This window comes from Mytilus galloprovincialis, chromosome 6 (genome assembly GCF_965363235.1).
Source record: "Mytilus galloprovincialis chromosome 6, xbMytGall1.hap1.1, whole genome shotgun sequence".
Taxonomy (NCBI): domain Eukaryota; kingdom Metazoa; phylum Mollusca; class Bivalvia; order Mytilida; family Mytilidae; genus Mytilus; species Mytilus galloprovincialis.
In genome coordinates, this window is record NC_134843.1 from 4941561 (window position 1) to 4968762 (window position 27202).

General features: G+C 30.6%; 1 protein-coding gene across 7 annotated transcripts; it reads left to right on the forward strand.

Annotated features, from left to right (window-relative positions):
• On the forward strand, positions 1-26975 carry LOC143078771 (E3 ubiquitin-protein ligase TRAF7-like). Of its 7 annotated transcripts, none has more exons than XM_076253728.1 (16): positions 1-348; positions 3085-3197; positions 3906-4052; positions 5250-5353; positions 7715-7836; positions 12591-12739; positions 12974-12997; positions 14076-14160; positions 15350-15491; positions 15879-15983; positions 17417-17494; positions 18822-18908; positions 19429-19564; positions 20432-20580; positions 22945-23064; positions 24858-26975. In XM_076253728.1, the coding sequence occupies exons 1-16, from the start codon at positions 137-139 to the stop codon at positions 24909-24911; spliced, it is 1827 nt and encodes a 608-aa protein (XP_076109843.1). In that variant the 5' UTR covers positions 1-136; the 3' UTR covers positions 24912-26975. The 7 variants fall into 7 exon arrangements, 6 of the variants coding, with proteins under 6 accessions (XP_076109843.1, XP_076109842.1, XP_076109841.1 ...); XM_076253727.1 differs by lacking the exon at positions 20432-20580 and adding an exon at positions 21403-21551; XM_076253726.1 differs by lacking the exon at positions 20432-20580 and adding an exon at positions 21389-21551 and having other exon boundaries at positions 19429-19562.
• The last annotated feature ends 227 nt before the right edge of the window (positions 26976-27202 follow it).

Sequence of the window (27202 nt, forward strand, 5' to 3'; positions counted from 1 at the left end):
AAATTACCTTCAACAAAAAGAGCGACGTAATGCGGAAGGAAATTTTAATCAAAACAAAAAAGTTGATTTCCTTCTAGAATAAGCTGTTTCAATCCAAATCTAAGGGATAAATTGGATGTATTTATAAAAACCTAACATGGACAATTCAGAACAATGCAAAAACCTTCCAACAGTGTTAGCAGATGAACTTTCAAGTCATCTTACCTGTCCGATTTGTGGGCGATTATACTCGGAACCTGTAATAAGTATTAAATGTGGTCATACGTTTTGTAAAAAATGCGCCTTCTGTGCTTCAATTTGTCCTGTCGATGGTAACCAATGTGACACCACACAGCTTGTAGTAAACAGGTTTGTATTTTTCAGCGCTCTAAACAGGTTGGGGACCACAGGCACTCGTCTCAGAAAAAAATTCCTATATAAAACGTTTAGGCTCAGTTTTGAATAGACTTAGTAAACTTACTATATTTCATACTTTTATTCTTAGTATGTACTTATGCCGAATCAAAATAAAGTTTTCTTATCTTATCTTTTTCTTATCTTATCTTATACCTTTATATAACCACTAGGTACTTACAATGTAACTTGTGATTTAGAAAAATTTCAACAGATGGCGAAATTTCTTTATATGCCGATTTCTTGGCTGTCAACACAACTTAAATTTGTAGACGAAATAATTACGATTGACATTTTGGTAGGATTGCTACGGATGGTTCCGACAACAAAAGTAGGCGTGATATACACCATTGTGAAGAAAAATCAATTTAGAATTACGACATAACAAGTTTTAGTGGGGTTGACAGCCAATAAATTGGCATATAACAGAATTTCGCCACCTGCTGACATTTTTCTAAATCACGAGTTAAGTACCTTACAAGTGTTATATAAAGGTTAGTCCGAGATTACTCTGACGTCCAACGGCTGTTTTGCCAGACAAGCTGGGGCCGTGGGACGTCAGAGCTCGTTCCATATCAAAAAGTGGGTATTTGCCCACCCAAAATAGATGCGCTGCTTCGTCGCTTCTGGTGCCGATTAAGGGCCTTGGAATTATATAAATTGGGCATCAATCTGTTCATTTTTCATTTATCTCTTCATTTATATGTAAGTTTCACCTACCTGCCAACCTTTATTTTACAAGGATAGTTGGTAACATTTACTAGAAGAATTTTTCGATAAGCTATAAACTGCAGTTTAAATAAAATTGTACAAATTAAGAGACCCATATTATTTAATTTGAGCTCATTTTATCCTCATACTAGAAAAGCATGTTTCCTTCTAAAGACCTGCTGTTAATGCAATTTTCAGCAATAGTGCTGTATTAATGTTCATTTTTCCCCACCATACCTTAATATGAAACTCTTCTAATCTTTCCATGAGTGATTTCCATCACCTAGATTTTCCATGTCACAATGGACATGATTTCAACGATTTAATTGAAAGATCTCCAAATGTGTGTATTTTATTTTGTAATACACATATTCTTTGTAATCATTTGTCTATCAGTCATTTAATTTATGTTTTTCTTTACATCTTAAACAATAAAAACAGTGTGGTGTTCTTTCAAGTGTATTTTCCCATTCTGCAAAAATTATACACATCGAAATTTAACCTGTCTCTATTTTGTCATCAAATCATGAAAAAGCTGACACGAAAAAAACAAGGTCATTTAAAGTATTTTTTTGTTACAAAAGGTTGATAAGAAGCTTATTTGCCCTTTCATTGTATCATTCTCCTTTATACAATGGTCTATTTTACCAGCATATCATGTTGACAGTACTATTCTGTAAACCAGGACAGTCGCACATGGCTTTTCTAACAAAGTAATATGGATTTATGAATATTCCTGGGATGCTGTTTTTTGCGGTTAAAAGTGCACAAGGAATTTAAATGTTAGAATAAGTATGACTTTTCTATAAGCTACATGTTTTATGCAGACTTTGGCCAATTCACACCAATTAACTAAACCAAATACATGAAATATCCATGAAAATACAATTCTTCCTCAATCAAAGAAAAATTGTGGTACCCTTGAAAATTTATTAATAAATCCACCAAATCAATAAAAAAAGTATTACTCAGGTAGTCTTCCTTATGCTTTTGACTAATTTTATCATTTTGCAATAGCCGTCATATAGAATTAATATATTTGTGAAAATAGTTAAAGCTTTCTATTTCTGGGAAAAAAGTACATGTTAATGATATTGTACAAACTTGAAATTGCCAGGACTGACAAATTACACTTGTTATGTAAACAGGTTTATCCTGTTTACCTAACTAAAGTACATGTACATGTAACATTACTTTTGCAACGGTAAACACTGCATGCCACAATTAAATTAAAAAAAAATGTTTTGACAGGTAATTTGACAGCGAACTAATAAGATTATTTTTGTAATAAATCTTTGACATAAAATTGAAATATTCTGTAGTCATTCTTCTGTGTGCTATTGTCATTAATAGTTTTTATGTTACATCTGAGTTTGACATATATGTATTTTATTAATGTAAATTATATATAAGAAAACTGTCGACTAAGTTAATTTTCAAAAATCATTAGTCTGCTTTATATCAAATTTTAAAACATAAAATATTTTTGTTTTCTTTGGTATGTTAAATCATATTTTAGAACAAATCACTAACATTAATTGATAAGGAGAAATAGTTTTGACCTTTTTATATGTTGACAGATCGATAAAGATGCCAATGGGACAATTAAATACCATCAGTCTAACTTATTAAAGAAAGACGGACTGCACCATGGTACTAAGAAAAAGTCAAGCAGACAAACCACAATCAACAAAAAGCTACAGGGAAAACTAAAGATTGTTCAACACCCAAAGTCCAAATCCACATTAAATGAGGGGAGCGTAGGTGCTATGAAAGCATAAACAATTACTGCTCTACTAGTCATGCTAATCACACCAGTCTTGTTTTTCTTTTATTCCAGTTTCAGGGTGAAGAATTTAAGATTGATATTCTTGTATTTACAGTATACATGTTACTGTCACCAATGATATAGTGTGATTAGTCTTTAAGATAAAAGATTATAATAGGGAAATAAAGTTTATAATTGTTTTCATATTTTAGATTAGTTGTTGGCCAGATAGAAGACCTACTGATTTATTGTCAATATGGTGTAATGAAACAAAATGGAGACTTTGTTTCTGATCCCAGTGGATGCCAAGAAAAAATACAAATTGGTAATGTATAATTTTTATGAAACGTTTACGACAGTCAAATTTAATTTATATTAATAAAATGATAATTGTATTACTATGCCTTTGATATTTACATATATGTACCAGTGTGCTTATATTGTATACATTTTTTGTACATGTGTATCAATCATTCAATGTACATGTATAATGTATACAGTAAAAACAGAAGTGTAAGAAGATTTTTTGCGTTTTATAGTTCTGAATGGGAGAGGGTTTTTTAGGAGGCGTGCACATTAATGAAAGACATAAAATTCAGTTAACCTTTCATTGAAGTAATGTTACTGAACTTATATTAATTTTCAAAGATAGAGTTTTGATTATGAATCTCAATATTACAACATAACATGTACTGGGAAATTTTTCAAAAGTATAATCAGAATGATAATAGAAAGTAATGAGGGGATCATCATTCATTTCTATACTTATTAAATTTTATGCCATTTTTCTCTCTATTCTTCATAATTTGTCACCCATTGTTCACTATTTTTTTGCTTTATTCTGTACTTCTTATCCATTAGGCTCTTTATTTTCTATTTTTGCCTTTTATTCTGTTCTTTTTTTCCTTTATTCTTTAATCTGTGCCTATTGTTCTCTATTCTGTTAACCCCATACAGACCCTCATAGAACATGTATTTTATTGAAGGTAATGTAGTTATAGTGACCATGAATTTACTTACTATTCATTTACAGGTAAGAGAAGTGAACATGAATCTCAATGTTCATTTGCACCTTTACCCTGCCCTAACAGTGAGGTTCAATGTGGGAGATTTCGTAAATCAGAGCTGGAATCTCATACAGAAGTTTGTCCTTATTTACCTTGTAGTCATGGAAACAAAGGTAAAAATTTATCATTTAATTTTGAATGAAAAAGAAAACTCAGTTCAGAATCTTAAGTTGCAGTTTCTTTTTTGTAATTTCTATCCAATTACAATCTTTTGATTGCTAGTTTTTGATGTACATAATATTTGGTGATAGATGTGGCACTTTTAGAAAAAGGGGTAAGTGTACATGTGGAGGAAACCAAAGTTTTCAGGGGGTTAAACCAACATCCTAAGACTAGTAAATAACCATGTCATGAAACTGAAGTGGAAAATACAAATATTTTCCAAAATAAATGTTCATTGCTTGTCTATTGCGTTAATTTTATCATTAAGGTGGTACCTAACACTACAGGGAGATAACTCTGTAAAGTCAGCTAAACGTTTTAATTATGTTGTGTTGTAAATGGAATATTAAGCTTCTCAATGATCAAAATTGGTGTTTGTCAAACTGCTATATAACCAGTGTAACTTTTCTGACAAAACGGTTGGTTCAAAGTTTTTGAAAGGTAAGGGCCGATTTTGGCCTCATATTTCAGGTTCATCCAACGAAAGATGTTGGACACTTTTTAAACACTTAAATGTCTATTTCAATTGATTCAATTAGTATATGTGAAAGATTTTAGCTGATTAAGTCATTAAAAACCCTCTGATTCAAGCAAAAATATGAAAAATCTTTCAAATATGCAAAAAATCGTCACTTTTCAGATGGTTTTTGTCAAAAATGAAAGTGGCCGCATCCGTGTTCATCCTCAACCTTTATATATGTCATGTATTATCATAAAACACGAATGCGGCCACTTTCATTTGAGACGGAAACCGTCTAAAATTTATTCAAAATGCTAAAATTGTGAAGATTTCAGTAATTTAGCATGACTTAATGATGTTGGTACCCAATATATGTGCATTGTATTGTCAAAAACAGACCATATTTGTGTAGCAGAAGCATTCTACTTTCCAATAAATAGCTAAAGGATAACATTTTCACAATTTTGCAAAACTGCTATATTTTGGGGCCAAAATGGGGTCTTACTGAACCTACTCCTTTTTGTATTTTTGTTAAAGGGTCCAAGTAAATACTTTGAAAAAAAATTATGAAAATTAAACGAGCCAAATTAATTTGAGTGAAAGTGTACCACCTTAAATGGCTGATTTTATATCAACAATAATAGGTCAAAAATCATTTAATAATTTTAAACTCTGTGTTTTATTTCAGGATGTGAGTTTACAGGGACAAAAGACCAAATATCAGAACACTTGAATCATTGTGGTTATAGAGGATTACAGAATAGTGTTAGCATTAAAGATTTTAATCTACAGGTATATATTTGGGAAATATACAAGTCTATTCCTGTTGAAACCACAAACTCACTTATTAGTAACATAAAAATATATAGGTAAAATTTTGTATGTACAATGTAACATGTGTTATCTGACACACTGGGGGACCAGAAAAAAATGTCGGATTAAACAGATATTAGAATACTCAGGTTTTTTCTTCAAGGATAGGCATATTTTGATACCATGAAAATGTGTCAGTTAAAGCAGGATGTTGGAATATTCAGGTGTCGGATTAGGCAGGTTACACTGAATATACATTTTAAAGTGAGCAAGGTACATTGGATTGTACATGCTGTTTGAGTTTATCAGCTTATTAAATTGATTTAATTGGCTTGTGTATTGCTCCTAAATACTGCTACATAGAGTAACCAAAATGTAGTACAAAATCTGTGTTTCCAGTGTGGGGGGATATTTTTTTTTATTGTAGACAGAAAATCTAGCCATGTACTCATTTTGAACATAAAGAGCCAATATGGGATGTATTCTGCAGATTGACATCAATAAAAACCCTAAAAGTCCCCCCCCCCCCCCATTAATATCCCTAATTTTTTATTTTTAGCAGTCAAATTGTGAACCTGATTTGTGCTTGCTGATATCTTTCTAGAACCAATAACCATAGATGTAATTTTGGTAGGATTAATAGACATGATCAGTGTTCTCCCCAGGATTTTTTCAAGGCGCAAAATTTAAGAGCGCGTAACTCCTTTTTTATAGTGAACTTTTGTGATCTGAATCAATCAGTCATAAATCATAACATGCAATATTGCTTTGTGTTGTGTGTTTAATAATGCAGAGTATTAATGAATTTACACAAGAATATACTATATATGAAATAAATTGATTTTAAACACAAAAGTTAGTGTAGAGGGAGGTGTATTCCCCTTTTCATTAGAAGTCATTGATCTGAAAAAAACCTTCTACTTCCATCATGTCTTTTGCTTAGAATTCACCCTTTGTTATTTGCAGAGAACATGTTCATTCAGAATTAATAAAATCGAATATGGTTAAGATAGTTGGTATACAACTTTTTAAAACAAAAATATTTTAATGAACAGCTGACTAGTTTCCATATTTTGACATTAATTTACGCTTCCGTGTGCATTATTGTTAAAAACTGTCTTTGGCAGGTAAATATAAACCAAATTTTGTTAAAGTTAAGACCATTGGAATTATTTACTGGTGACATTATACAGAAGCCGCGGCGATTCCGTACCCGTGTTGATTGTCTCATAAAATGTTCCAGACGCACGGACTCACGATCGATGTTCAATCAATCAATGATCATTTTATTTCTAAAAATATGACAGTTTGAAACAAATTTACCTTGCAAGCAACATTTTTCACTTTCAAAATAAATCACTTCTCGTTATCTTTAATCAAAGTTTATTTTAATTTTTTTGAACTACAAATACTGTCATTCATAATTTTCATCGTAAATATCTTTAGCAATGTGTATTCAAATTTATCACGTGTATTGAACACGTTCATTGGTCGTGTTTAAATAGATTCTTCTTCTCGACCAATGAAAAAATTCGTTATATAAATGGTCAAGTAATCACACACGATGCTAAATACAATGTATTTGCGATCTATTTCTTCAATTTCTACACTGAAGTTTTTATTTTTTTTTTTATTTTCTTCTGAAAATATCTCTATTCTTGATGATCATTTACGCTATTACATGATAACATAGTCCGATAAGGCTGAGATAAGTGTGGCTCAGGTAAAACCATATTATCAGATATTGCGTAACACTGACCGACCTCTCAGCGGTGATCAGCAACTTGACAATTTTAACCAACATTTATAATGAAAATGTGAAAATTAACACGCTGCGGGATCAAGTATTAAGGGACAGCGGCCAATTAAGACGCTGCGGGATTAATGAAAATATTATGAAGGTGCTGCGGTGCCGCAGCGTCATATCGGCCTGGGGAGAACACTGGGTCACATTTTTTTTCTTCTTACATCATTCTTAATTTTTTATCTAAACTACATGTATACAAAATGCTGTCTTTGATGAACATGTTTAACCTAGGTCAGGAGCCTGTAGTTCAGTTGTTGTTGTTGGTTCATGTCTGTCATAGTTGTCTTTCCTAAATTATTTGTTGTGATTAAGATAGTTTGTTTTCTGATTTGGATTGTTTCACATTTTTCATGTCAGGGTCTTTTACAGCCAACTGTATGGTATGAGTATTTGTCATTGTTGAGGGCTGTAGAGATGTCTCTAACTGCTTACATCCACCTCATTTGAACTCTAGTGGATAGTTGTCTCATTGCATTGGCTGTCATATCACATCTACAGCATTTCAAATAATAGTTGCATAATTTTAATTTCAGACCAGACTTTTAGAAGAAAATAATAAGGAACTAAGAGATCATGTAAATGTATTAGAGAACAAAGTGGTACTATTGGAGGGAAGTAAAACATCTATACAAACACAACTAGAAGGCTGTGTCAGGTAACTTCTATAATATTACACCTTTAAAGGGAAATTCCGCGATTTTTTACTTATCATCTAATTATGTTCATCTTAACATAAAAAACACATTTGCAAAGTTTTAAATTTATATTCCTTCTAATAACGGAGAAAATCAAGCATTTGTAACTTTTTTGGTTGAATTCTCGAGTGGGTCGTGACGTTTTAGCCCGATGTGTTGAATTCTGGGAAAAAATAAAATCTGTTTAACTCTTATAGCTTATCCACAATATACGTAATTAAAAGCGCACAACTGACAAATGGTCGTAGTTATTAACCACAATATAAGAATGAACGAAAATGAATATGCATATACCGTTTTGTATTGATTGAATTAAACTCATATAAAATTATCTCTAGTAAATGTTTTCGAATAAATTTCATTAAATATTGTTAAGATTTTTTTCATAAAATATTTATTGAACATTTTTACTGATATTGAACTGAAAATATTTCAGTTCTATTTACCGTTATTGTTTTGATAATCATTTCAACGCAACTAATGTGTGAGCAGAGAGTGTATATTATTTTGTAAAGGTCACTGTATATTTCTCGGCTTGAGGTCAATTCGTTTACCTTGTAGCTATTTAGCCGCAGGTGTGAGTTCAAGCGTACACAGGTATGAATGTTGTTATTTGGAAAGGATAACTTGACAGAAAGGATTAAAAAGAGTATGCTGTATTTAATACACTAAGATTTAATACACGATGAGAATAAAGATATAATAATTAAATTGTGTAAATTAATTGAAAATAAAATTCAGATTCGTAATTCCGAATGTGTATAAAAATAAAAGGAAACAATTTTTTATTACTTTCTTAGCGGCAATTGACGTAAAGATTCAAATATGAAGTAAAAAATAGTAGTTTTAATCTTTAATAAAAACTAAATGCAATATTACCCAATTTGATATACCATTGCACATCTGTTTGATATCATTGACTTTACCGGAATTTCTTAACTTGTATTCAAATCTGGCTGTGTTTAAATGCTCATAAAACTATCGCAATTTTAAAGTTTTTAATTGAAAAAAAATACAACACACAACATGCATGATTTTTTTTTAATTTTCTTTGAACATTTCATTCTTACATAATTAAATTCATTCGACAATCCTTTACACGAACTTTTTGTGAAAAGAATACCAATTATCTAAGCTAAGGCATTATTTTTTTTGAGGATTTTTGTACTTTTATTTTTAAAATTCTATGATAATATTTGTGCAATGTTGAACATGATAGCCGTCATTAATCCAAATAAGTAATACAGTAGTTGTAATAAAACTTATATTTTAGTCATGCATAACTGATATTGACGAATTTATAATAGTTCGTCCATACATCGTTGTTCTTGAAACAATCATTATTAGTATACATGTAAGTTTCGTGACGTATAAGCGCCATTGAGGATGAGCTCCAGAGAAAGCAGACTAGTAGCGTTTCGTTAGTTTGTTTGTTGGGAAAGGAGAGGAAATGCAACCACTTGTACAGATAAACGACAGAATTACCATACAAGCATTTATAGTCAACACAACCAGAAAGAGTTCCCATCGTTGGACGGGGAATATGAAGGCTTCCAAGAATGAACAAGTGACATGTCCAACTCTGAACAGTTAGAAAACGGACTATCGACATCGACCGCTTGTTCTTGATATTTGAAAATGCATGCATATATATGTATACGTTTATGATAGTGATGAGTTCTTGCGTCTGACAAAAACTAAATTCCTTCATGGTTATATCTTGCCATAGGTTTATATTGGTTTGTAAGGTGATTACTCAAAATCGTTATTTGAAAATCCTCACAAGTGTATAACACGGAGAAGCTCTGAAGGTACATTACTCCCATTTTGTTTGGGTGTGAACCATCGATGTTTATAGCAATATCAAAGAATAAGATGATGATGGTAGAAAGAACTATGGGAGTCATGTGGCAAATATTACATGCATATCGGACCATGAGTTGTCAATCTGTATGAAAAGCTTTCCAATACAACCATATTATTGAGAAGGAATGTTTACATGCTATACTCTCGTACTAGTATTACAGGGTTCTTGTGGTGTTCACCTTAGACACACATCTTTTTAACGATGTTTAAAAAAAAGACAGAACTAATTTAATGTCATATTTCCCTATTTTTTAAATATAACTAAAAGTCTTTTATCTGACAAGAATACCCCTATTTAGCGGACAAGTAATTTATTCTTTTTTCTGTTATTGAATACCAAGCAGTGGCGGATCCAGAAATTTTCATAAGTGGGGGCCCACTGACTGACCTAAGAGGGGGCCCGCTCCAGTTACGCTTCAATGATTCCCTATATAAGCAACCAATTTTTTTCCCAAAAAGGGGGGCCCGGGCCCCCTGCCCCCTGCCCCCCCTAAATCCGCCTCTGCCAAGAAAGAAAATAAATCCTGAAATTAATTTGAAACTTTGATACTCAATAGTTTCCCAGCAAAATATTCACATCCCTTGGGGATAATCAGTGTTCGTCCAGTGGCATATATAATTGGGATGACGAATTCCTTCCTTTGTTCGTGAACAATCTTATTGAAATATAAATCTGTGATTTTACTATGTCCACAACTTCGATGAACCAAAGCAAATTATACATCGACCTGTATTTAAATCAAATTGGTTCTCTTCTTCTTCTTCTTCTTCTGGTATACAATAGTCTATCGACATTCGATGATTACATACTGTTGGCATACGTGGACTAGTCTATTTACAAATCTTTTAGCCCAATTTATTCAAAATATATGTTTTTTTCTTATGTTCAATGTATACATGTATATATTTTAAATTGCGCTATAGTTCCGTAACTTTCTACCCAGTCGTATAAACGAATCGTCGACAAGGGCGAACATTTTTTTAAATCAATATTTCTGGTATGTTCCAATCTGTCCTTATATATTACATTTCCCAAATTCACCCTTGGTAAAAATATTTAAATAGAGTTTAATATCATCAAATCTTGTTTTTTGGGTATTATTTATATTTTTATGAATAATATTCTTTACACCAGAAATGTTATTTATAAACAAGCCAGTGGCGGATCCAGAAATTTTCATAAGTGGGGCCCACTGACTGACCTAAGAGGGGGCCCCGCTCCAGTCATGCTTCAGTGATTCCCTATATAAGCAACCAAATTTTTTCCCAAAAAGGGGGGGCCAGCCCCCCCCACCCCCTTAAATCCGCCTCTGCAAGCGTATGAGTTTAGTAATGACAAGTAAGACAGAGTTGTATATTATACATCTGATAGTTCAAAATGGAAAGTTGTAAGTTATCGGCCGTGTACACTCATAAATACCTGCAGAAGTGAAACGATGCATGAACTTGCAAGCCCAACAGGAAATTGCTTGAATACCTGGACGTATCACCTCACACCCCTCACAATACCTTAAGAAGTAATACCTTTAGCCATGCTGGTGATCAGATGAGGGAAGATCAGAATTTATTTGAAAAAATTTATTATACTTTCAAGAATTATGAACAAATTAGATTTTCGAAAACAATTTTCACGGAACACTTATTTATGATTTCAACTTTGACTTTTTACCTAATTCCAATATCAACAGTTTAAAAACAACAGACCATGGTAATTTAAAAAAAATAAGAATATTTTCCGTATCAAGTTAGTTAGTCGGATAAAACAACCGTACAATTGACAAGATATCGACACGCAATTACGACTACATCGGTTACTGTAGTTTTGTTCCTTTGTGGTTTATAGACATATCGTTGTTATTAATCGGGAAAGAAGACAAAATGGCCGAACGCAGATAATTGATACTCTAAATTTAAAATCGATGGTGATCGCTTATCTAGCGGAATAAAACTTTAATATCTATGAATTTGAGCATTTTTATACAAAATGAACATAATATCAATTTTTGATTTTTTTGCGAAGTTTCCCTTTAATATAAATCAACATGATAAAACATCTACAACAACACAACTGGAAAAGTGTGTCATGTAGTTTCTACAAAATGACATCTTAAAGATGCCGGTATGTTGATTAATATTGATTTTTTTTTATCACACATTTCTTCAGTATTTTGAACAGAATTATTTCATTTTTAATCAAAAGCTCTGATTCTTAAATTATGACTGGGTGTTATCTTATATGACACAACATGCATTCTTGTTGTGTCATATAAAGTAGATTAAACAAAATTGAGTACCCTTAAAAATACCTTTTTGAAATTAAGATTGCATAGTTTTGATATTTTACTTTTGATTTTAATGTCTATACCATGTATACAGACCAAAATGTTTTTTTTTTTTAGATTAACAGTGAACAACAAATATCAATATCTAGCTCTGGTAAGGCAGAGTTTTGAAATGCTTTTGATTTTATGACCAATTTGTCTTAAATCATACATTTTTTTATATTCATGTAAAGGGAAACAACTTTTATATATGTGCTCATTTCAGTTTAAGAGCTGATTTCTTTTTTTTTTTTTTTGTAGATTAAGACTTTGGTTGGCTAAATATAATGTATACAGGTTTAACCATGCCTGTTTATGTTATTTGCAGAAGTCAATCATAAATACAATGCTTGAGAAAATGTTTATGCAAACCAACCACAGTTTTAATCTACAAGCATTAGGAAGTTTGCTCTTATATCAGTCTTTATTATGTTATTATAAATTTATGTTGTTTATTTTACATGTAGATAAGATACACTTATTGGGTAAACTCTTAAAAATTCATATGTTTATTTTTTGTTTTTCAGAGAAATTACTTCATTACAATCAAAATATGACAATCTACAGTCCACTCTTGACCAGCTGATGTCTGGAAGAAATAGAAGATCAATAACTTCACCCGGAAATACAGGAGATTACAGTCTTAGGTCAAGGTCAAACAGTTCTAGTAATTTAAGTAAGTTATTTACAATGATTAGTAAATTAAATAAGTATGTGTATATATTAAATTCTACATGGGAAAAAATGTTCTGATAATCACATCAATTTTTTTTATGATTATAGTTTGTTCGTAAAACTAAAATCCTTTCAAATTATAATAAAAGGTTTAATAATGTAAAAATATAGAATCAAAACAATTCATTGAAGAAGAGGTTATTTTTAAATGTATTGTACTTTTTGATCATTCTAGGATATGAAAGGCCTAGTTCATTTGGTAATTTACTGATTTTGTTATATACTTCTCTTTATAAAATGAGTATAAAATATTTCTCAGAAATATATGTCTGTATCTTCCAAAAAATGTTATCAAGCGCCAAATTAGCATGAACTATTTATTACTCAAATTATCTTCATTTTCTACTATATTAATGAATTTCATTCAGAATTTCTATTTATTTCTATTTTCAATTCTCCATTCCATAAAATACTAAATATAAACCATACTGATGTGACTTGCATGAGGTTAAAGTGTAAATAATACAAAGCAAAAAGATCTTAATAATCAGCGTTGTTGAAAATGTACTGGTATTTATTGATTACCCATCAATTTTTTTTATAAAAAATAATCAAATATTGAAAGAAGGAAAACGTCTTCCAGGTCGCAATTCTGTTAATATAGACAATGCAATTTCCCAAAGGAAGCTGATATGCACTACTAATTTTTTTTCAAAGGTAAAAATATATATTTGCCCTTTTTGATAATCTTCCCTTTTTTTCCAGATTTCACTCAAAAATGGGTAACTGTTACTTCAAATAAATTTTAGAAATAAAATTACAAAAATCAAATTGATAGGTTCATAATTACATGTTCTACCTTTACATTCTTGGTGCTTAAATTAGAGTAACTGGTAGATTCAAATGTCTTTCTAGCCCTTTCCTCCATTGATTTTTTTGTTTTGCTTAATTGATTCGCATAGGATTTTTCAATAAAATCCTGAAAATATGCTTTAAAGTATTAATGCGTTGCGAAAAACAAATATTTCATCAAATAAATTTAAGTCAGATATTCCTATGATATTCCTTTTCATATTGGATACAAATTTTATTAAGTCTACTGCAGACACTTTGTAGTCAAAGCTTTTCAACAAATGTACTACACAGGCGTCAAAAGGCGTCATTATGGAGTAAAGGGGGTGGCGTCAAAAGGCGTCACTATGGAGGAAAGGGCTAGTGAGATATAGAGTTTTCAATTTACATTCAATAGATATAAGATCTTTGGAAACTTTGCCATCTAACTTCCCAAATTTTATTTGCAGCATTTTATGAATGACGATGTTATTTCTTTTTTTCAGGTGGCACTAAAAGAAGTCCTTCAAGTTCTATCAAAGAGGAACACTGGCAGATGCCATTTGTATTTAAATGCATAGGTACTCTAAAGTAAGTCAAAAGATAATTGAATAATTTTGAAACTGACATATGTAGTAATGTTACAAGTTATTATTACATTGGTTGCAATGAATTACATTGATTTCCCAGTTAGATAAAAAACGATAATTTCACATGTGAAATAAACGTGGTTATTTCACTCTCTGACGTCATACAACATTAGGCGTTGTCAAGACGTCGATAACGTCGGATCAAAACAAATTGTCAATGCGTAGGAAAATGATATAGTTCCTTACATTTTCTACATTAATTTCATAAAAAAAGCCATTTGACAATGTAATAAAAAGAATAACTAATCGCCGTATTTGAATATCAAAAATAAGATAACTTGTGACCGAACGCCGCTATGGATTAAACTCGTGCTGCGCACTCGTTTAATCCATGCGTCGTTCGGTCACGCGTTGTCTTATTTTTGATATTCAAATACGGCGATTAGTTATACTATAATGAATATGAAAATACTTCCACAGTTTTAAAGATATAATCAAATAAATGTGGTATTCTTGCAAATGAAACAATGCAACTATCTACTATAATCCAATAGAATATTTTCATATTACCGACTTTGGACTCCTAGTTCACAATTATTCAACAGGTTACCAACTCTGTGGTAGGACATCCTGGTACTCTGTCAATTACGAGCGACCATAAGGAAAATCAAATATATGATGGGTGTAATTTAGGGGGAAATTTACTATTTTACGATGATTTAGTCATGTATAGAAAACATTTAAACAGTTAACTTTTCATGAAAATTGTAACAAATAAAATCTTGAATTTACTTATTTACATTGCTCTTGCTTGACCAAGTACCAGGATGTACCACAGGGATGGTAACCTGTCAAAAAAATATATGTTCAGAAGTCAAAGATCAGTAATATGAAAATGGACTATTGACATGGATGTAAGCAACTATTGACCACCAAAAGGCCTTCAGAAATGAGCAAAACCCATACTGTATAGTCAGATATTATAACATGGTGAGCTATAATTGGTATGACTTGCCTGACCTTAGATTTGCTAGTGAGAAATATAAAAATAAGAAGATGTGGTATGATTACTAATGAGACAACTCTCCACAAGAGACCAAGAGACACAAAAACTGACAACTATAGGTCACCATACATCTTTCAACAATGAGTTAAATCCATACCCCAACTTTTGTTTTCATTTTTGACAGGGGTCACAAAGATATAGTTTGGTGCCTTGCTACTAAACGATATAAAGTATTTAGCTCTGGATCTGATAGTACAATAAAAGTTTGGGATATGGAAAATTTAGCTAAAGGATGTATCAAAACCATGGAAGGCCATACAGGAACAGTGAGTATTTGTCTAAGAGATGATTTGAACAACTGACTGCTGCAGATTTAATATTATTTATTGGATTACCGTATAAGTTTTTTTTTAATTTCAAAGGTAAACCTGAAACATGAATATTCAACAAAGTATGAATTTACTGCAGGCTTATGTGCAATTTGTTAAAACCATAAAATCAATTATACACCGAATTAAAAAATAATCCTTTTATCAGCGAAAATTTAATACTCGTAATAAATCAAAGACTTTAAATGATGTTATCATGATACATCCTTCCTTCTAATGTTTAAAAGTAAAGCTAAGTCGTTCTAGAGTATATATTTATTCTTCTATGCCATTGTTTATTGGAGTAAGACCTTGAAATATCATGTGTTGTGTTTGTTAAATAAGGTACATTCAATGGCAGTACATGAAGACAGTTTATATTCAGCTGGAGATGATAGATCTATCAGAGTGTGGAATGCTAAGACATTTGAGGAAGAGAAATGTGTTGAGGTATGCTATATACATAGATTACCAAACTTTACAAAATAAGCAAAAAACAAAGATGATATTTTCCAATATTTTTAATGTTTTATAATACAAATGAATATGATATAATTTGATTGGTCATCAAAATATGAATAAGTGATCATCATTGGTAAGATCACTGTAGAAGAGTTATGAATAAACTCATCATAGATACCAGAATTGCAATTTTGTATTTGTGCCAGACATGCGTTTCACCTGCAAAAGACTCATCAGTGACGCTCGATAATTGTTTCAATGTGGAGGTTGAGTAATGTGCTTCCACCTTTATCTTCTGAGTGGCAAAATTTAGTCAAAAGAATGATTTGAATAGATTTTCAATTCTAAAAATTCTACCACAATTTATTATTTTGACTCAACCTGCTGATGAAACCTTACAGTAAGGGGACATAACCCATAAGTTGGTGTTCTCATACAGACTCTTAGGACTTTATCACAAGATAATTGTGTGTTGAATTAATGATATAGAAACTTAAAACAGACTATCTCAGAACAAAATTATTTTTAAGTTTATAAGTTATAGGTTATAAAAAAAATGATGAAAGTTATTGAAATGGCAAAGGAGTAGGTTCAGTAAGACCCCTTTTTGGCCCCAATATTAAGCAGTTTTGCAAAATTGTGAAAATGTAATCTTTTAGCTATTTTTTGGAAAGAAGAATGCTTCTGCTACATAAATATGTGCTGTTTTTGACAATACAATGCACATATATCGTGTACTAGCATCAAACAGTCATGCTAAATTACTGAAATCTTCACAATTATAGCATTTTAGTTAAATTTTAGACGGTTTCTGTCTTAAATGAAAGTGGCCGCATTCGTGTTCATTCATGATATTGAAATGTAAGTTGTATTTGATGATAATACATATATATATAAAGGTTGAGGATGAACACGGATGCGGCCACTTTCATTTTTGAGGAAAACCATCTGAAAAGTGACGTTTTTTGGCATATTTGATAGATTTTTCATATTTAAGCTTCAATCGGAGCGTTTTTAATGACTGAATCAGTTAAAATCTTGAACATAAACTAATCGAATCAATTGAAATAGACACTTAAGTGTTTAAATAGTGTCCTAAATATCTCGTTAGATGAAACTGAAATTTGGGGCCAAAATCGGCCCTTACCGGACCTACTCCTTTTTGAATTTGAACATGCATTGTTGAATTTTAATTTATTTTAAAAATTGTGCATGCTAGGAGTTCTTATTCAGTTATTAATTTTGCGAATATGTCATGAAATATGTGCCATTAAATTCATCCTTTATTATAACAGCGGTTTCTACAGAAAGACAAAACATGATCTCTATTGTTCTTATTAGGATATCTATTTAATGAATGCTGTAATATTAAAAGATCCATGATAATGATTGTTAGTACTTGCTTTATTTGTTTATTTTAGAATGCTCATGATAATATTATAAGTGCCATGATAGTAGCCGGAGAGTATTTATTCACCTCAACATTTTCATTAATAAAGGTAATTATTATAAACCTAAGTCCTACTCTTAACCTCATGCTGATAATGATGTGTTAGTTGATGTAATAGTATTTGTGACTATGTCTGAATATATGAAAGTCATCAGGTAGGTATTACAATGAAAATAATACTTAATAAATTTGGTGTGTCTGAAGCTCTTTACTGGATAAATCTTCCATTAGAAATGTCTGACTAAAAATGTGAACGCATGGGATGTGTAAAAACATGAATAAGATTTTAGCTAAATCATTTAATTGACAAAGACAGACATGTAAAAAATAGCCAAATTCCTCATTCATTATGTGTTTAATTAAAAAAATTCTCTTCTATTTTATGAATACTTTTTAGAGAGATATATTTAACCTCTGCTGTTATACATTTATGTTGCTTTCAAATGTATTGTTATACATGTACATGAAAGATTTAAAGAATTTACAGTATAATATGCTTATTTAAATAAACTTTTATTTTATCTAATTTATACATATTTAAGGTAGCACAATACAAAGATTTTTCAACCCCAATCAGACATCTTTAAACTGATGTAATTCCACTCATCTTTCTTTAAATTTTATAAATGAGGTACCAAAAGAAAGAAGAAGGACCAATCTTTCAAATTGTGATAATTTCATTATGACATAATTATTACATCATTAATTGTTATGTAATTAGTTGCCATATTGTAATGTCTATACTTGAATGAATTTAGCTTCTTTGTTATTCATAGCATCCAAAAATATTTTATAGATTTGTGCACAACACAGTTTGACCTCCAAAACTCTGTCTCAGATTTTTCCTATTGTATTTCATTCTCTCATAAATCTTCAATGAAGTTTGCAACATCAATTCATAAGAAACCACTAAATTCAATTGGGTATAAAATTTATTCTATTGATGTTTTTGGAAATCTGAGACACACTTTTGGAGGTCAAGCTGTGTTGTACAAGAATATATAAAATATTTTGGGATGCTATGAAGAACAAAGAAGCTAAATTCATTCAAGTGTGGACATCACAATATAGCAACTAATTACATAATAATTAATTATGTAATAATTATGTCATAATGAAATTATCACAATTTGAAAGATTAATCTTTCTTCTTTCTTTTGGTACCTTATTTATAAAATATAAAGAAGGATGAAATGAATTACATCAGTTTAAAGTTGTCTGATTGGGAGTAACAAAATCTTTGTATTGTGCTACCTTAATGCATTATGCAGTAACAATTGAATGCATGGTAGTGATAGTATAAACTGTATGTAGAAAAAAGAAGTCAAATCTGCAGATTAAGATTGCTGAAAAATCTTATATTTGTCTTTCAATAGGTCTGGGAAATCCGAAGTTTAACATTTAAGACAGTTATATCAGGATTACACCATTGGGTTCGAGCTCTAGCTTTATCTATGTCTAAGGTAAGAAAACATCATAGATATAAAAAAGAAGATGTGGTTTGATGGCCAATGAGAAAATTCTCCACAAAGAGACCAAATGACACAGAAATTAACAACAGTAGGTCACCATGCAGCCTTCAACAATGGATTTTTCAGCTGTATCTGATGTCAGATTTAAAAAGATAGAAAAGCAACAGAATTTTGAAGGTCTTACTTTCTAAAATTATTGAATCAAGATTACAACGATAATATAGAAATCAAAATAAAGTCTATTTTCTAGGCTATATATTGAAAAAGAGCAAATGGGGAAATGTTAGGTATATGCCAATGAGCAGCAAAAAACAACAAAAATGATCACAGATATATAAAGGGCAACATACAGCCTTCAAAAATAGACCTGTGTCTATATAATATGTCATGATCTAAATCGTCTCTAGTCTATAAAATTTGTGAATAATTTTAAACTAAAGTCAAAGATTTGTCAACAACAAAGACCATTAATTTTACTTTCTTATTAGATATATTCAATGTATTGTTTTAGGATAGTTTATTTAGCGGATCTCATAACACTATAGATATATGGAATACAGTAGAACCATTTAATCTGAAGGGGAAGATTGACCATACATTTGGATCTGTCTATTCTATTACTGTAACACCAAAATATGTTGTGGCTGGTAAGATTAAAGTTTAAAAAATTATATTTATATCACTTTTGTGTTTGTTTCATAGAGTTATTTGATGTACTGTAAAAAAACTTTTAAGGAATTTTATACCTTGAAGACCATACATAAACTGTACATGTCAAACTTGATATCTGTATCTATGTCTGTATCTATCTTTGTGTCAAAAATAAACAAATAACAACAAAAAAAGATTGCAGCTTAAAATTCACATGAATTTATGCTGTTATTGAATTTAGTCCTCTTTTAGTTATTTTACAAAGTTGTATAATAAACTGAAACATAAATGTCTTCAAATAGTTATAATTTATTATGGTATTGATGGTGTATGTTTGAAATTTTATCATATTTTGTTAGGTAAAATTAAAACTATGATTGAGTGATGTTAATAACCAAAGATAATGTTTCAGAAAAATAATATTAATTGTAATGAGATCACTTGCAAAGTTGTTTTCCTTTGTATCATAGCAACCTTCTTGTCTTGAGTGCTAGAGGTCAAGGTCAAACCAAATACTTGTAAATTGGCATTTTCTGCATCTCCACAATGCTAGGGATTGGTGTAATTGTATTTGATTATACGTTCAGACATTTATAAGGGGAGATAATTGAAATTGTTAAATTTTAAAATAATATGTGGATGAAGTGGAGTTTGGATAATTATGTGAAACTTTATAAATTGCATTAAAATTTTATAAAAATTTATCCTTGGGCAAATAATGCTTTTTGAATTTTTCTAACTTTTAAATATATAAATTGTTTGATTAAAACTAGAATGTTTAGCTGGAGAGAGTTATTCTTCAATTGTAATAAATAAAGGATGAAAGAAGATAATAACTTTATTACAATATTGTTTCTATACAGGGACATACAATCGATTAATTCAAGTTTTTGATGTACCCACATACAAACATGTATCCACATTAAAGGGCCATATATCTACCGTAACCAGTCTAGCCATTTCCTACTCGGGAAGATTTCTTATATCTGGTTCTGCTGATTTGAAAGTTATGGTGAGAGTTCAAAAATAAATGTTGTTAAAGAAGTTTGAAAGAAGTGCTACAACTTAAGAATGCATGACTGAAATTTTTGGATATTTTTGCATATTGTGTATGGATGTTGAAAAAAAACCTTCAGTTACAGGCTTTTATTTCAATTTGCATAATTTCTTGTGCTTAATTTTTTTTTATAAATTCCATGTTTATTCTGTATTTTTATGTTCTATTACAAAGAAGAATGCATATTTTCAATAGAATGTACTGTGCTGCGCACAACACTATCTATACAAAATACATTGTATGGAAAGTGTTATGCAATGCTTAAAAAATTATAATGCAGAATAAACATGGAATTCATTAAAAATTTCAAGCACAATAAATTATGCAAATTCCATTATAAAAACTAATTACAAGTTGAAATAATAGCCTGTTATCTGTAATCTATTTATTTCACCATTGTACTGCATTACTGGATCAATTTATTTTGTCATTTATGACAATTTTGAAATTATTTTTTTTAAATTTTATTTTCAATTCATATCTGTTTGACCACATGTACTGCAAAAAAAAATCTATTTCCTTGTGTGATTGTTAGCTGTAGCAATTCTTTCATGCTTAAGATGGCAACTGGTCAGATTTCTAGTTCTATATCACCTACAAAAAATGAAGCAATCATGTGAATATGAAAGTTATTAGATTACTTTTTTAAACAAACGCAAAAACTATTTCAACAACCTTTCTGTAGGTGTTAGAACTAGTTGTCAGATTGTTGTTGTCTGAATTTATAAATAGCTATATGATTTTTATTGTATTTTTGTATTTTTGGTTTTTCCCAAGGCACATATAACCAGAGTATACAGCTGTTTTGTTGTGATAGTTATCAGCATGTGCAGACTTTGTCAGGACACATAGGAACTATTCACAGTCTAATTACCTCCCTTTCTGGTCGCTTCCTTTTCTCGGCATCTGTTGATAAAAGCATACAGGTGAATGTTTATTCTATATAGATATACCATTAGGTTATTTATGTTATATGCTTTTTCACAACAGAATATTTTTAGAATTTCTAGTCAATCCAAGTGAATGAAAAACCTATCCTTAATCAAAACTGCATGTGCTAATAATTTAACAGCTTATTCAATCAGCTTTATCTAGAATTAAAAAAATTGTCAACTTCTTTTATAAAGTGTTTTTTCTTTGCTTTGATATCAAGCAATAACAAAAAAATAACAAATGATCACTTATTGACATTCAAAAGAAAAGATGATTATTTGAGTGTTTTATAAATCCTATAAAATTAGGAAAAACTGATTCATATAATGTTGATTCTATATTTATTATGGGATGCCATTTTTTGTGGATGAGCCGAACTATGAAAATAAAATTTTTAACGAAGTACAAATTTACTATAAGCTTGTATGTAGACATTTGCAAGACCATGAAATCAAATCTACACAATAATTAATATCCACATTAAGGATGAAATCAACAGTAATCATATAATTAAATTTTGAAATTATTAATGAAATAACCCCTACTAATAAGGGCTATTCCAAAAATAAATGTAGGGAGGGGGGGAAAGGCACTTTTTATTTGACCCAAATAAGCATACATTTTGAATTGGAAATTTCATTCAATTGTTCAAGCAATCTTTCTTAAATAACCACCACCTATCCAAATTTTGATAAAAGTGACTTCCTCCCCCCCTTAAAAAGCCCTAAGCTTGTTAATCTTTCAAAGCCTTAATTTCAATGAAACTGTTCTCGTTAAAAAACAGTACTGGTAAATTTAATTTTTTCATTTTTTTTGAGGAATTAAAAGGGGTGCGTATTATACAATACTGTGTACTATACACTACCAAGTACAGTAAATGTGTTTTGCAATGTTCATTTGTTTTTGCTTCATGTTGTTTATTATGTTATTCAGTATTGCAATATACATTGTAATATTATGATACTAAGAAAAAATAAAGAGTTTGGATAAGGAGTGAGATTTAAGTGTTATTTTATTAGGATATATTTTGTAGACATTACTTATTTAATCAGATATTTATTGTATCAATTCTATATAATGAAAACTTATGTTTCTTGTAATGGAATGAAATGTCTTTGAATATTATATTATTTAAAAGAGATTTATCCTGTTGTATAACGTTGTCATTGTAACACATTAATTCACAAATGCGCGTAGCATTGATGCTTTGATGGGACGTCATCGATAATGACTTCAACACCTATTGTTGTATGACGTCAGAGGAGTGAAATAGCTTCTTTATTACACCTCTGAAAGTATTCATTCTTAAAAAAAATTTAGAACATGCGATAATGATGAATCCCTTTTTTATAAGCACATTTAAGATTTAAAGTTTGATAATTTTAGGTTTGGGATTTAGAGAACATGTTACCTATACAGACATTACAGAGACATGATGGTAGTGTTAATACAGTTATAGTAGTAGGAGATTTTATGTTATCAGGGTCAGAGGATAAGGAAATTAAGGTAACAGTCAAATGACTACATTTTAATTATTGTATCTGGAGTATATATTTCAACAGGTAAAGTGAGAGCAATCGAAAGCAGTAGGATTAAGCTTACTATGGGTGCAATTTTTGTTGAAAATTTATTGTTATCTGATAATTTTGTCATTTGTATGAAACATTTAATAACAGTTAATGCTAATCTGTTAAAAAATTATATACTGTGAAAGTACTTTTATTTGTTGGGTACAAATTTTCGTGGTTTTCGTGAATGGCTTTATCCACGAATTTAAGTGTCCAACAAAATGTAACAACTTTGTCCAAGTCAAGACATGGAAAGATCCCCATGTAGGTTCAACAACATGGATACTGGCATACAATCTAGAGAATACATCGAATATGGTATGCACTATGAACTATATGTACAACTTCAGACAGGCTTGCTTATCTAATTTTTAAAAACCTAAACTGTACAACTTTTAACATTTCAATTCTCATGAAAAATTAGTTTTGATCAATGAAAGTCAGACTTCCAGTAATGATATGCAATATTTAAGTGTTCATTTTATCTTCTCATAATTCTCATACGAAACCAAAAAAAATAAATTCATAAGAATTAATTCTACAATTTAATACATTTGTAGCATTTTTTTTATGTTTTCTTAAAGTGAAATGTTTATGGTCCCATTAACACCTTTGATGATCGTTAATCTGTTGATCATTTGAGCTTGGGTTTATTAGTGTCATCACTTCTGATTACGTGTGTGCAACAATTAAAATGTTTACTTTGCAATTTTCTTCAATTGAGACAATTTGTAAGTTTGTAGCTGAATCAGCTTATTTTTGAACTCAATTATTTTATCAAAAGTTTGATGAATGTTGTCAGTAATGAAAGACGAACAAGTAAGTGAAAATGAACACCTTATTTTGCAATGTCCCACAAATCATTTTAAACATTTTTTTTCTCAGAAAACTAAAATCCACAAATTTAAGAACCCACAAACATGTAAATTTTGCTTAAACCACGAAAATTGATACCCACAAATAATAGTACTTTCACAGTACTCTAGAGTTAAAAGTCCTTAGTGTGAAAATTGTTTATTAGATAGTTATCCACATAAAAAAATAAATTATAGGTCAAGAGCTTGTTTTTCGAGATATAAGCCATTGAATTTTGGCGGGAAAATGTTCTCTCTTGACTTTTCATAGCTTTACCAGTGAAAAGTTTAGATGCTCAAAAACTATTAAAAAATAAGAAATTTTTATAAGACTTTTACAGATGGTTTATAATGATACATGTAAAAGATTTATAAAAGAAAAATAGGGGTCAATGGGCAAAATTTTCTAAGGCATTCAAATGGATAAAACCAGAGGATTCTGATAATCTGACAAAAATTCCAAAACATGACAAGCAAACTTCGTTAGGACCAATACAAGGAACCCAGATGTTCCACATGCCATCTTTAGTTTTTTTTATGCCCCACTCACTTACCAGCTGTGCCTACTTATTGAATTCACAGCCCTTAGAATTTGGCAGCAAGCATTGGGCCATATGTGTCTTGGTTTATAAGTTTCATTCCAGACAACATACTTTCATCTATGGACTTTCCGTTATGAATTTTCCTCAGAGATCGGTATTTTGGTTATGTTACTTTTCACAGAATTGCAAAGTCCTTCCTTTGTTCCCCAGATTGATGCATGTGTTCCATCTACACACCTTTAGTTATGCCAGTTTTAAAAATACACCAGAGTGGCATATTTGTTCTCTTACAGTATTTCTATATTGTATTTTAATATAAAATATTTGTATTACAGGTTTACAGATACTTCCAGATGCAGATGGGATTTGCATTACAGGGTGTGACATAATGGACCCTTGAAATTTCACCTAGTGTTTGGTGCTGTTATATCGTTCTTTGATAGTATATTGAGTATCACATGACAGATTGAATTTTAACAAAACTACTAGTCATTACGATTATGCAATAAAAAGTGATAGTCACATGAACAAAAAATTAATTCATTGATGCAAGGGCTGTATAGTCATTCATGGTCATTAAAAACTTCCATCGTCGTCATAGCTGAATTTATTGTAATATCACTGAAAAAGAAATGTATCAATTTGCAAATATACAATTTGAATGGTGTGTGTTTTAAATTGAATATCCTTTATAAAATTTTAAAAGTCATCATTATAAATTAGAAAATTTTCCTAAATTTATTGTTGGAAAAATAACCAGTGAAGACTAAAAAGTTATTTTCATTTTTGCCTTGGAATTGTCAGTTTGTTTTCCGCTTTTGAATTTTATATATCTTTTGTATTTTTTTATGCCTTTATGCCTTTTAAAAATCTCTTTTCAAAACAGAAGTATAGATGAGGTTTGATTACGATGTATTGATTGAATCATAGTTGAACATTTTTTATACATAGATTAACAATAGTCACACTATTGATTTTTTAACAATCATTCAATCTCTCAAAACTTATATCGGATACTAGTATATGGAGGCAAGTTAACAATTTTTACGTCCTTGCCATGTTGAGGGGCATTATTTTTTCTGGTCTGTGCATCTGTCCCTTCCGCCATTTGTTTTCCATTTGTCCATCGCATATTGTTTAAAGTTTCATCAATGCAGTTTACTATGAAGATGTGGTCAAGTCAACTTGAAACTTAGTTCACATGTTCATTATGATATGAAATTATAAATGAAATGCCAAATGCAGTATTGTCCCTATTTTTCATGATAAATGAACAAAGAAATGTGATAGTAAAAAACCAGTACATTCTCAAGTTAAAGATTGGTTTTCACTTGAAACTCAGTACACATATGCTATATAATTGACTGTCCCTCTGGTATCTTTCCTCCCTCTTTTATAATGTGAACCTTTTTATGGGTTTGGCCCTGATTTTACAGTTCACTGAACAAGAAAAATGATAGTGAAAGTGGGGCATAGTACAGGCCTATGTATACAAGTTCTTATTGTTTGATGGAATTACTTTTATAAGTTAAATGACAATAAGAAGCATAATAATGGTGGGCATTGTCTATATACCTGTTTCATATAAATGAATACAAAAGTCTGTATTTAATCATACAGCAAATTATTGATTTGTCGTTTCCTAGAACCAATGAAATCCACACAATTGGTATCTACTGAATAATAATAAATCCACAGTACATTTTCCTTCTGATGCAACTTAAAAGAATATTTATTTCGAGGCATTATATATTTATTGAGTTGTGTGCCCTTGGATTAATTTTAAATACAGTATTAGAAATATAAATTTAAATGTAGTCAACAGGGGCAGATCCACCCATTTTAAAAGGGGGGTTCCCAACCCAAGACAAAGGGGGTTCCAACCCCGACCCCCCCCCCCCCCCCCCCCCCCCCCCGATCCACAAATGAGTCAATGCAAGAAAAAAAAAAAGAATTAAATCAAATATTTTTGATAATGAAATACAAGGATGTTCCAGAATTGTCTTTTAGAAATGTTTTTAGAATAGGAACATGTTGACATGAACCCTGTGAATTATTCTATATATCTGTTGTTTAAAATGGTCTAGATAATATTTTAAGTGATTTATTAATTGCTATGTGTGAATTATATTCCTTTGCTCACCCATGTCCAGTATTAAGTGTGTTAGTAAATACAAATGTATAAAACAAAGTTGTCTCATTTACATTGACATAGGAGATCAGTGGTGGATCAAGAATTTTTTGTAAGGGAGGGGGGTGTCGTGACTACTGACTGACCGAGAGAAGCCCGCTCCAGTCACGCTTCAGTAATTCCCTATGTAGTCAACCAGGGATGCCCCCCTGGATCCGCATATGGAGATACAACAAAGGAGATAAAAAGATCATCCATTAAGTCCCAACTAAAGATCCCCCTACTCTGAGGTAGTATAAACTAAAAAGAAAGTCGTTCAGAATCTAAATCAATATTCAAATACATTATCAAAACTGAATGGTATTTCATTGGAAATATTGAACTCTCAAATGAATAGAAATATAGCATTATATCTATAATAAAATCATTCAGACAATAAATTAATATCAGAGATAAATTTGATATGTGAAATTTTGTTTCCAATATTTACATTTTGTTGCTGTTTGACATGACTGGAACCATGGTATTCAAATCTTACGAGTTGATGAT